This window comes from Danio rerio, chromosome 17, assembly GCF_049306965.1.
Source record: "Danio rerio strain Tuebingen ecotype United States chromosome 17, GRCz12tu, whole genome shotgun sequence".
Taxonomy (NCBI): domain Eukaryota; kingdom Metazoa; phylum Chordata; class Actinopteri; order Cypriniformes; family Danionidae; genus Danio; species Danio rerio.
In genome coordinates, this window is record NC_133192.1 from 57,738,588 (window position 1) to 57,751,035 (window position 12,448).

The window sequence follows — 12,448 nt, forward strand, 5'->3', positions numbered from 1 at the left end:
TTGGACTGCTCATTGTGTGTTCATGTTTAATTCATCCTTATTTGTAGTGTCACCAACAATATTTGGCACCATTTTCAATCGTAAATTTTCCTTTGGCTTGATCACCACAGTGGAATGAACCACCAACTATTCCAGCATATGTTTTACGCTAGTAGTCACCAAACTTGTTCCTGGAGGTCCGGTGTCCTACAGATTTTAGCTCCAACCCTGATCAAACACACCTGAACAAGCTAATCAAGGTCTTACTATACTTGAAACATCCAGGCAGGTGTCTTGAGGCAAGTTGGAGCTAAACCCTGCAGGGACACCGGCCTTCCTGGACCGGGATTGGTCACCCCTGTTTTACGCAGTGGATGCCCTTTCAGCTGCAACTCAGTACTGGGAAACACCCATACACACTCATTCTCACACACACACACACACACACACACACACACACACACACTCATACACTATAGTCAATTTAGTTAATCAATTCCCCTATAACACATGTGTTTGGACTTGTGGGTGAAAAGCCCAGAGGAAACCCATGCCAACACGGGCAGAACATGCAGACTCCACACAGAAATGCCAACTGACCTAGCCGAGGCTCGAACCAGCGGCCTTCTTGCTGTGAGGCGACAGTGCAAACCACTGTGCCGCCCAGTTGGCACCATTTTCAAGAATAAAAAAAGGAACCATCCTCCAATTGCCGGTCTAATTAACTAAACATGCATGTAGATGTTCTCACAAATAAATCATAGTACATCAAATACTTTAGTACAAAAATTTATTGTAAATAAACAAAAAAATACAACTTGAACCACACATACGCAATAATCACGTACACCAGGGGTGTCAAACTCAATTCCTAAAGGGCCGCAGCTCTGCACAGTTTAGTTCCAACCCTGATTAAACACACCTGATCAAACTAATTGAGTCCTTCAGGCTTGTTTAAAACCTACAGGTAAGTGTGTTGGAGCAGGGTTAGAACTAAACTGTGCAAGCCCTTTAGGAATTGAGTTTGACATCCCTGACGTACACCTTATGAGCCCCGTATAAAGAACTCTACATTTAATTAGATGTTATTTACAGGCTGAATGAAAAAAAACACATTGCAATCTGAGTCAGTATCATTAGAGGTCCAAATATACATAAATATATAAGTCGAGGTCTAAACAACAATCACCGGATCTGATCCATCACCTTGTAGAGACACGGCACACTTGGTTCTGCTTGAAGACATTTTGTTGTGTGCTGTAAAGCCTGGTTTATACTTCTGCGTCAAGTGATTGGCGTGACCCACAGAGCATGCATTTACATTTAGTCATTTAGCAGACGCTTGAGTTTTTAGTGGTTTCTTGAAGACAGCGAGTGACTCTGCCGTTCTGATGCAGTTAGGGAGTTCATTCCACCAACTGGGCAGATTGAGCGCGAGAGTTCGGGAAAGTGATTTCTTCCCTCTTTGGGATGAACCACGAGGCGACGTTCATTCACAGAACGCAAGTTTCTGGAGGACACATACATCTGCAGAAGTGAGAGCAGATAAGAAGGAGCAAAGCCAGAAGTCGCTTTGTAAGCAAACATCAGAGCTTTGAATTTGATGCGAGCAGCAACTGGCAGCCAGTGCAAACGGATGAGCAGCGGAGTGACATGTGCTCTTTTAGCTTCATTAAAGACCACTCGTGCTGCTGCGTTCTGGAGCAGCTGAAGAGGTTTGATAGAGTTAGCTGGAAGCCCGGCTAGTAGAAAGTTGCAATAGTGCAACGCATGTATGTGCATTCATACTTCTGCTGCTGTTTCTGTTGCTCTGCAATAACACCTCCGAAATACTAATTGGCAGTAGGTGTTAATGCTCCTCTGTGTCAAGTTTCTTTGCAGGTGTTTTGTTTTTTCTGAGCGCTTCCTAAATGTACAAGTGGCTCAAACTCGCTCATTTTGAGGCAGGAACCGGCGGACGTGCGACAACTTTAACCATGAGGTAAACACAAAGCAAAACTTTATATCCAAAGCTCCTTCACGGGACTTCACTCTTGCAAACAATCCAATCACAGCTGACCAATCACAGAGCTTGCGCTACGCGTCATTGCAATGTGTAGTTAAATTTTTTGAGAGGTGCGCGTCATGGCGAGGGTCATGGCAACATCAACGCATAGGCCGCGCGGAAGCATGCATGTGCGCTTGACGCAGAAGTATAAATCAGCCTAAGGAGAAAGTGTCTTTGGACTGTGGGGGAACCCCAAGTAACCTGAAAGAAATGCACAAGAACACAGGAGAGAACATGCAAACTCCCCACAGAAATGGTCCAACTGCAACTCGAACCAGCGACCTTCTTGCTGTGAGGCAATCATGCTAGCCACTGAGCCACTATCACGCTTTTAAAGACTCCAAATTCCCTAACAGACAAATGAGATTGCGAACAAGGTTAAGCTGTTCGCATTTACAAAATTACATCGAAAGATTTCATAAGTCTGTGCGCATAAATGCGAAAAACGTGCGCAATTATCATTGAACGACATCCAGTGTTGTCACATCACAATGTAAACGACGACGGGTTGTCGTTGATGCCGTTTTGTTCGGCAACCGTTTTAGTGGCTGACACGTACAAATCCGACGTCTGCTGTGAGGAGCGTCCTGAGTAGATGTACCTCTTCCCGAGGCACCGCAGATCCCGCAGGATCTGGCAGAAGTGGCTTCTGAATTTGACCCCGATGAAGGCGTAGAGGATGGGATTGAGGCAGCAGTGCAGATACGCTGCGGTCCGGCTAACCGAAAGCGTCATAAGCGTGACCTGCTCCTCCCCGCAACTCCTCTCCACAAACAGTTTACTGGTGTAAACCAGCAATGCTACGTTATACGGCAGGTGGCAAAGCACAAACACGAAAAACACAGCCAGGACAACACGCACCGCCTTGTGCTTCTGAAAGTTCTGCGCCTTAAGAAGAGTCACCATGGTCCATGAGTAGCAGAAAACCATCACCATCAGCGGCACCAGAAACCCAAACACCATCTGCATGCTGGGAATCAGGATCTTCACCAGCCGTGCGGTTTCCATCTCACTGAAGATGGTGATGCATTCTTGATTCTTCTCCTGGTGGTAGATTACCGTCGGCAGAGATAAGACGAACGCCAGAAACCAAATCGCCAAGCAGATGATCCGGCTGTAGGCCTTCGCCTGGGAGCGCGTCCGGAGGGAGCGTCGAGCCTGTACAATAGCGATGTATCTGTCTCCGCTTATGCAGGCTAGCAGGAGCGTGCTAGTGTACACATTCATACTATAAGCTCCGCGCAGCAGCTTACAGGCCCACGTGCCCATGCTCCAGCGGGAGCGCTCGTTGTGGATGATCAAGGGGAGGGCCACCACGAACAGCAGGTCCGCCAGCGCCACGTTCACCAGGTAGACATCAGTCATGGATTTGGCTTTCTTGTAGAAGGCGTAGGTCAGGAGCACCAGAACGTTGCCCACCAGGCCCAGCGCACATATCAGGGAGTAGACGTAGGTCTGGACGGTCACTTCATGGTCGCGATACCACATCAGAGGACAAGGCTCTGCATAATCATCAGAGTATTCAAGGTCCATATTCGTTTCGTTATCCATAACTGTACTTCCGCTGACCTGGAGGATAAAACAGAAGACAATAAGGATTTTGAAAGATCACAGAGCCCACAATCAGAAAGACGTGAATAATAAATGCACTAAGTTGTAATTAAGTATGCCTTCACATGCTTATCACCGCCAGTGTGGGTAGGTGAGTCTGCGACTAGCACTTTCTAGCTGCAGGACCAGATGACTGTTCCCTACATCGGACTATATCCGCATTCCCTGTTCCCCTGTTGCATGTTGTGTCTATGCTTATGTGCTTGGGTTTTTTACCCTGATCTCAGGGTGCTTTCACACCTGCCTTATTTAGTTCGATTGAATCGCACTAGAGTTCGTTTTCCCTTTTGGTGCGGTTCGTTTGGGCAGGTGAGAATGCAGCAATAAACGAACCCTGGAGCGGTTCGTTTGCGGTGAGAATATTATCCGTACTAAAACAGGTCCGACCGCAAAAAGTTCTGCGCCTTTTGGACTAATTCAGCTGCTGTAGGCCGATGCGCTGTGCATTATGGGATATGGAGTAAAATATTTGTTGACAGCGCTTTACCAACAGAGAGAGAGAGAGAGGGGAAAACATTACCTGATGGATCATTGGTAATATTTCCGCAAGATGACCATGTCGCAGTTTAGCTAAAGTAATTCATGCCTCCTGCTGAAGTTTCGTGCGATGCATTAAAACTCTGTTTTCCAGCCGCGCTTCATTCTCGAAATGTATAGTTTGTCTAAAGCAGGCATACAATCAGTCAGAGCAGTCGTCGCTTCCGAGTAAAGGCTGATTTATACTTTTGCGTCAAACGCCTAGCCCTTTGCCGTGGCCGTCGCCGTCACTGACGTGCACCTCTCAAAAAATGTAACTACACGTCGCAACGACGCGTATCGTAAGCTCTGCTTGGTAGCGCTGACGAGTCTGGGCGGGACCGAGAGCCGCGCGAATGGCGCGAGCGATTGTTTACAAGTGTGGAGTCCCGTGAAGGAGCTCCGGATGGAAAGTTTTGTTTTGTGTTTACCTCATAGTTAAAGTTGTTGCACGTCCGCCGGTTCCTGCCTCAAAATGAGCGAGATTGAGCCACTTGTACATCCCGGAAGTGTTCAGGAAAAGCAATAAAGCAGCGAAGAAACTCGACACAGAGGAACATTTACACCTCACTGCCAACTAGCGATTCGGAAGTGTTAATGCAGACCGACAGAGACAGCGCGCTGAAGTATAAATGCACAGCCACACGCGTTGCCTGCGCCGTGGGTTACGCCGGTCACCTGACGCAGAAGTATAAACCAGGCTTAAAAAGCGACATTTTGTGTCTGCCGGTTTTGTTTACTCGCAGGAGTTCATTGGCATTTTCCCGCACGTGAATTCTGACCAATCAATAAGCAGTTTAGGAAATATATTTAACAACATCTGGCCAATGAGAGATGTGGATTTTGTCAGATGACTGCATTTTGGTTCATTTCAACTGGTTCGGACCAAAGCCAGCAGTGTGGTGTGAAAACAACCCAAAGACGGCAGAAGATGCAACAATGTATCATTTATTACCCTTGGTGCGGACCAAATGAAGCGAACTACAGATGTGAAAGCACCCTCACTCTACCCTACCCTACTTTAAGGACAGTCTAGGAGGGGCTGTTTGCCTACCTTTTTCCCCTTTCTATTTCCTCTTTCTAGGAAGTGTCTCCTTCACTATACTGGGGCATTAGGACCCACACAGACCACAGGTTGAGCGCCCCCTGCTGGCCTCAGAAACACCACTTCCAACAGCAACCTAGCTTTCCCATGTGGTCTCCCATCCAGGCTCTGACCAGGCTCAGCCCTGCTTAGCTTCAAAATAATCGGTCTCAGGCTGAAGGGTGATATGGCTGTTGGCCGTTTGTTTGTATGTAATTTACTCTGTTTTCTTTTTTAATTAATGTTCTGCTGAAGAAATCCTACATTTGCAATGGCCTGAGGGCAAGTAAATTAATTAACTGTACATTTGTTTTTGAGTGTGAACTCTCCCTTTAAAAAGAGGCATTTTCATGACTGGTGCATTTGTTTAGTGATCAAATTAAAAGTTTTACACTGTTTAAAACTTCTATTTATTGTTTTAAAAACTAGCTCATCTTAATTATTTACTTCATTACTTTATTACATAATTACTTTAACCGTAGCCTGTTTTTTTAACATATTATTAAATACAGGTTTTAACTAAATTATAATTTCCTTCACGGTGGCTCAGTGGTTAGCGTTGTTGCCGCACAGCAAGAAGCTCGCTGGCTTTTTGTTGATATTTACCCTAAGATATATAGATCAGATCAGTTAATCAGATTCAGTTTTTAAAACAATAATATAAAGATGAAACTACATGAAGTAGTTTTGTAGACACGCCATGTTGTTTCCAGTTTGAGGTTAGCATCTTGAGCTAAAGCACAAAACGGTGAAAGGGTCGTCTCTGTTACTTTCAACTCTGTTTAGCAATGACTTAAACAACACCGGGATGACACGGTGGCTCAGTGGTTAGCACTGTGACCTCACAGTTAGAAGGTCACTGGTTTGAGCCTCGGCTGGGTCAGTTGGCATTACTGTGTGGAGTTTGCATGTTCTCCTCGTGTTGACGTGGGTTTCCTCCGGGTGCTCCGTTTTCCCCCACAGTCCAAACACATGTGCTATAGGGGAATCGGGTAAGTGAATGTGAATGAGTGTGTATGGGTGTTTCCCAGAACTGGGTTGCAGCTGGAAGGGTAAAATATATGTCAGTAGAATTCTACTTTCGTCACAATTAGGGACTAAGCCGAAGGAAAATGAATGAATGAATGAATAAATAACCTCCTCATTTAAAATATGTAAATATGAATATATACTGTTGAAACCAGAAGTTTACATGCACACTAAAAAGGGATTATTTTTTTAAATGTCGGATAGTAAATCATACTAAACGTTTACTATTTTAGATCTGTTAGGATTACCTTAATGATTTACATTTGCTAAATGCCAGAATAATGAGAGAATTTTTTTTTTTTTTAGAGATTTTTAAAATAATTTCTAGAAAGTCAAGAGTTTACACACATTTCCTTGGTATTTTCTTAGCTTTGCTTTTAAACTGTATAACTTTGGTCAAATGTTTTGGGTCTCCTACCACAAGCTTCTCACAATAGTATAAAGGAGTTCTGGCCCATTCCTCCTGACAGAATTGCTGTAACTGAGTCAGATTTGTAGGCTGTCTTGCTCGCACAAGCTTTTTCAACTCTGCCCACACATTTTCTATAGGATTGAGGTCAGGGCTTTGTGATGGCCACTCCAAAACATTTACTCCGTTGTCAAAGCACATTTGAACTAATTTGGCAGTATGCTGAGGCTGATGGTCTGTTTGGAAGACCCATTTGTGGCCAAGTGTTAATGTCCTGGCTGATGTCTTGAGATGTTGCTTCAGTATTTCTCCATCATGTTCTGTCTTCATGATGCCATCTATGCTGTGAAGTGGACCAGTCCCTCCTGCAGCAAAACACCCCCACAACATGATGCTGCCGCCCCCATACTCCACAGTTGGGATGGTGTTCCTAGGCTTGTAAGCTTTTTCATAATATACATTAAAACATTAGTGCGTGTCCATTGGATGTTCTTTAGTTGTGTCTAAAAGCATTTGGTTCAGGTCTCTCACATGAAGCGTCCTCTTTTAAAGAAAATTATTTGCATTATTGTTAATCTTGTGTGCTAATCTCTCACGGGTTTTGCTTATATTGCATGTGTGCGATAAGATATGCAAATATATCTCCATCATGACGGCGTCTGTATACTGAAGATAGCCGATAAGATATGATTCACAGCTCTCATAGTGAATAATGAAAGTGTTTGTGACCTGCTTTTTAAAGTTTGTCCTCTTTCAGGAGATTTTTATTATTGTTAAAATAAAAATGCTGGTTACGAAACACTTACAGCATTAATGTCTTCATGCACTCATATGCAGTTTAACAGGTTACAAAAAATAGCAAGAAAAATTATTGTATTGTATTATTGTGAATTATTGTATTGTATTAAGACATTAATGCTGTAACATGTTATATGTTTATATGTATATATGTTTAAGTGCTTTATTTATTGATGCTGATTGGTTGATGGGGCGGCACGGTGGTTAGCACAATCGCATCACAGCATGAAAGTCTCTGGTTTCGGCTGGGTCAGTTGGCATTTCTGTGTGGAGTTTGCATGTTCTCCCCGTGTTGGCGTGGGTTTCCTCCGGGTGCTTCGGTTTCCCCCACAAGTCCAAAAACATGCGGTACAGGTCAACTGGGTAGGCTAAATTGTCTGTAGTGTATGTGTGTGAATCAGTGTGTGTGGATGTTTGCAGCTGGAAGGCCACCCGATGTATAAAATGTGATGGACAAGTTGGCGGTTCATTCCGCTGTGGCGACCCCAGATTAATAAGTTGAAAAGAAAATAATGTTAATAGTTTTGTTATATTAAATGAATACAGAAGTAAACAACGGCCTCATTTTACAAAACAAACAGATCTTCCATACCTCAGCAGCTTGTTTTACTCTCTTCTTGACTTACAGGAACTGCAGGTGTACAGTAAAATGCATGAACGCACTTCTCATTACACAAAACACTGTATGTTTTAGATGCTACTTTATAAACTAATTATAGCATGTTCATAGTAGAATATTTAGGAAGCACTTTATTTAACTTGTCCTTGTTATGTTTATGTACATGCAATATTTTGAATATTGAAACCAACTCATATATTATACTCGGTAGCTAAATATAAAATGACGAGACCTTATTTCAATGTTTGTTTTATCAATGTCGCAATTTTTATATATTAAAGAGCATTTAAACACAACACATGTTTAGGTTTAAAGCTGAACACTGATATTTGTTTACTGTGTAAATGTGTTTAAGTATCATTGAGATACAGCTGTGTGTTTTAGAATTACTTTGAGCTTTTCACATTTTTATTATTACAATATTGTTTTGCATATTTATGTTTAGCTTGTGTGTTTGTTTTATTAAACATGTTCATGTTATTTGACTTTAATTGTAATTATTTGAACAATTACACAACTATTACAATTAAACTATTATTTAAATGAAAATGACAAACATTTATTTGGTAAATATATAATAAATTACATATTCATTTCATTATACAAATGCTTTCAGTTTAGTTTTACTGCTAAAACTTTTTTTAGTTGAATTTGCTTAATAACAGATTCATTTTACAGCATTAACACTGTTCCCACATAAATAATTACTATAGTCATTTATAGTGTTTTTGAACCACACTACAATCTAAAAAACATTGAGTCGTTTATTTAACATTTTTGGTGCTTTGTTGGGTTATTTTTAACTTTTGTTAGGTTATTTAATAATAACTCAACCAGTTGGGTTAAATATTTGGTGCTTTTTTGGGTTATTTATAACCAGTATTTGGTTATTTAATAATTACTCAACCAGTTTTGTTAAATATTTAGTGTTTTTTATCTTTATTTGGTTATTTAATAATTACTCAAACAGATAGGTTAAATAGCTTTGTTGGGTTATTTATAACCTTTATTTGTTTATTTATTAATAACTCAAACAGTTGGGTTAAATGTTTTTTTTTTTTAAACCTTTATTTGGTTATTTAATAATAACTCAACCAGTTTTGTTAAAAATTTGGTGCTTTTTTTTTTTACCTTTATTTGGTTATTTAATAATAACTCAACAAGTTGGGTTAAATATTTGGTGCTTTGTTGGGTTAATTTAACCCTTTATTTGATTATTTAATAATAACTCAACCAGTTTTGTTAAATATTTGATGCTTTTTATCTTTATTTGGTTATTTAATAATAACTCAACCAGTTGGGTTAAATATTTGGTGCTTTGTTGGGTTATTTATAACCTTTGTTTGTTTATTTATTAATAACTCAAACAGTTGGGTTAAATATTTGGTGCTTTTTTTTTGGGTTATTTTAAACCTTTGTTTGTTTATTTATTAATAACTCAACCAGTTTTGTTAAAAATTTGGTGCTTTTTTTTTTACCTTCATTTGGTTATTTAATAATAACTCAACCAGTTGGGTTAAATATTTGGTGCTTTGTTGGGTTAATTTAACCCTTTATTTGGTTATTTAATAATAACTCAACAAGTTGGGTTAAATATTTGGTGCTTTGTTGGGTTAATTTAACCCTTTATTTGATTATTTAATAATAACTCAACCAGTTTTGTTAAATATTTGATGCTTTTTATCTTTATTTGGTTATTTAATAATAACTCAACCAGTTGGGTTAAATATTTGGTGCTTTGTTGGGTTAATTTAACCCTTTATTTGATTATTTAATAATAACTCAACCAGTTTTGTTAAATATTTGATGCTTTTTATCTTTATTTGGTTATTTAATAATAACTCAACCAGTTGGGTTGAATATTTGGTGCTTTGTTGGGTTATTTATAACCTTTGTTTGTTTATTTATTAATAACTCAACCAGTTTTGTTAAAAATTTGGTGCTTTTTTTTTTACCTTCATTTGGTTATTTATTAATAACTCAACCAGTTGGGTTAAATATTTGTATTTCAGCAGTCAGCGTAATGTTTTTGCGGTATAAAGTTTATTTAACCTCTAACGCAATAAGGTAATTTCTTTTTATTAAATGACTTTGTGTCGTGTTTGTTATATTTGTTTCACCAGCACTCTTAATTATTGATGATACAAACGCACGCTTTTGTAGCAGATAAAATGCTTTCTCTACCTCCCGTGTTCTCTCTACAGTTTTTTGGGGAGGAAATGATACACATATTTGGGGATATTCGGCTGTCATTCTCACCTTTAGAGACATTTATTTGTTTACACAGCCATAATTCTAAAATGAATAGCAGTACTTCAATAGTAATACCAGAATGTAAAAAATAACATTCGATCAAATAACACAATGCATTGGGTTAAAACAACCTATAGTTGGGTTATATGTTGGGATATTTTAACCCAACAATTTTTACAGAGTATAGTCAATTTAATGAATTATCCTGTTTATATTATAGTATTTACAACTCTATGCTAATGAATGCTACAAAATACTGTATCGGTAGTGAACTGTTATAAATATACTCGGTCACACTTTATTTTGATGGTCCGTTTGTTGAACTTGAGTTACATTGCAACTAATTCTCATTAGATTATATTAAACTAACAGTTTAATATAATCTAATGAGAATTACTGTACAGATTACTGTAGCTGTTGTGTTACCATAGCAACTGTAGAATCACCACAGCAGATTAATTACTGTAGTTGTTGTGTTACCATAGCAACTGTAAAATCACTGCAGCAGATCAGTTACTATAGTTGTCGTGTTACCATAGCAACTGTATAATCACCACAACAGATCAGTTACAATAGTTGTCGTGTTACCATAGCAACTGTGGAATCACCACAACAGATTAATTCAAGCACTTTACAGCAGTATGGTTCAAAAACACCATAGTATAAATTACTACAGCATTTTAATTCGGCTTTTTACCATTAATATAGTTTAATAATGTAAATATGTATTATATAAAACACTATACATAAACAATAATCAATAATAAAATAATAATAATAATAATAATAAAAGCGCAACAGTCATAATGATAATGCATATACCTGTTTTTGTGAGTTGTGAAGCACCTGCCGTGGAGTACAGCTCCTCTGCTCGGCTCTGCTCTGCTCTGCTCTTTATGTGTGTGAGTGCGTGTGTGTGTCTGTACCTGTTCTGCTATCTGGTGACGTTCATCTTTCAGGTCTATTTCTTCTTCCTACACCACAGACAGTTCATCCGTACCCACATGGAAATATCTGATCATTCTATTAACCTATATACAATCAGGTTTACGTTTCCCAGAGATGGGTTGCGGCTGGAAGGGCATCCGCTGGGTAAAAAAACACGTGCTGGATAAGTTGGCGGTTCATTCCGCTGTGGTGAGCCCAGATTAATAAAGGGACTAAGCCGACAAGAAAATGAATGAATGAATCAGGTTTACAGGACTGTTCTCTTAAAGAGGTCCCATTATGCCCTTTCACCATGATGAAATGTCCTTAGAGAGTGTGTGTGTGTGTGTGTGTGTGTGTGTGTGTGTGTGTGTGTGTGTGTGTGTGTGTGTGTGTGTGTGTGTGTGTGTGTGTGTGTGTGTGTGTGTGTGTGTGTGTTTGTGAAGCTTCAGCTCATAATACCTTACAGATAATGTTTTCCAACTCTCTGAAACTGACCCAGATTTGATCTTTTTTGGTGACTGTCGCTTTAAATGCAAAGGAGATTGTTTTCTTTTGGTGAGGGTGGTGGTGTTATTAACATTATTGTTCTGTTTATTTGGGACACACTGTATATTAATGTACAATTCATACTAATAACAAAGCATTAACAAACACATTTAGCTCAGTAAACTGCTAATTAGCTGCTTATTAATAGTTAGTAAGGTTGTAGTAAAGGTGTTGGGTAGGATAGGTGATATAAAATAAGATCATAATTACTAACTGATATTAAAATTTGAGGATAAACTTTATGGTGACTTGACAAAGCCTGTTAGAAGGAGTTTTTTTAGTTTCAAACAGTATCAAGTGGGCTAAAATAATGATTAAGATCCCTGCAGTGAACAATGTAACCATTTAAAGACTGAAACAAGCCAGTCTAGCATGAATTAGCATGATTCTAGCATAAATTAGCATGTTGTTAGCATGTTTCTAGCATGAATTAGCATGTTGTTAACATGATTCTAGCGTGAATTAGCATGGTCCCTGGTGAAAAATCCAGCTTAAACCAGCCTAGGCTGGTTGGCTGGTTTTAGCTGGTTGACCAGGCTGTTTTTAGAGGGGTTTTGACCATTTCCAGGATGGTATCCAGCCATTTCCAGCCTGGTCTTAGCTGGTCAGGCTTGAAAATGACCAGCT

General features: G+C 39.5%; 1 protein-coding gene across 1 annotated transcript; it reads right to left on the reverse strand.

Moving 5' to 3' along the window:
- Positions 1 to 753: 753 nt before the first annotated feature.
- On the reverse strand, positions 754 to 11,278 carry ccr6b (chemokine (C-C motif) receptor 6b). Its single transcript, XM_002665267.6, has 2 exons — positions 11,168 to 11,278; positions 754 to 3,595 (listed from the first exon to the last, which is right to left on the reverse strand). Exon 2 carries the CDS (start codon positions 3,575 to 3,577, stop codon positions 2,513 to 2,515), a length of 1,065 nt encoding a protein of 354 aa, XP_002665313.2. The 5' UTR covers positions 3,578 to 3,595; positions 11,168 to 11,278; the 3' UTR covers positions 754 to 2,512.
- Positions 11,279 to 12,448: the final 1,170 nt, after the last annotated feature.

Bases quoted from the DNA above. Each gene is read 5' to 3' on its own strand.
- ccr6b (XM_002665267.6), bottom strand. From the start codon at position 3,577: ATGGATAACGAAACGAATATGGACCTTGAATACTCTGATGATTATGCA.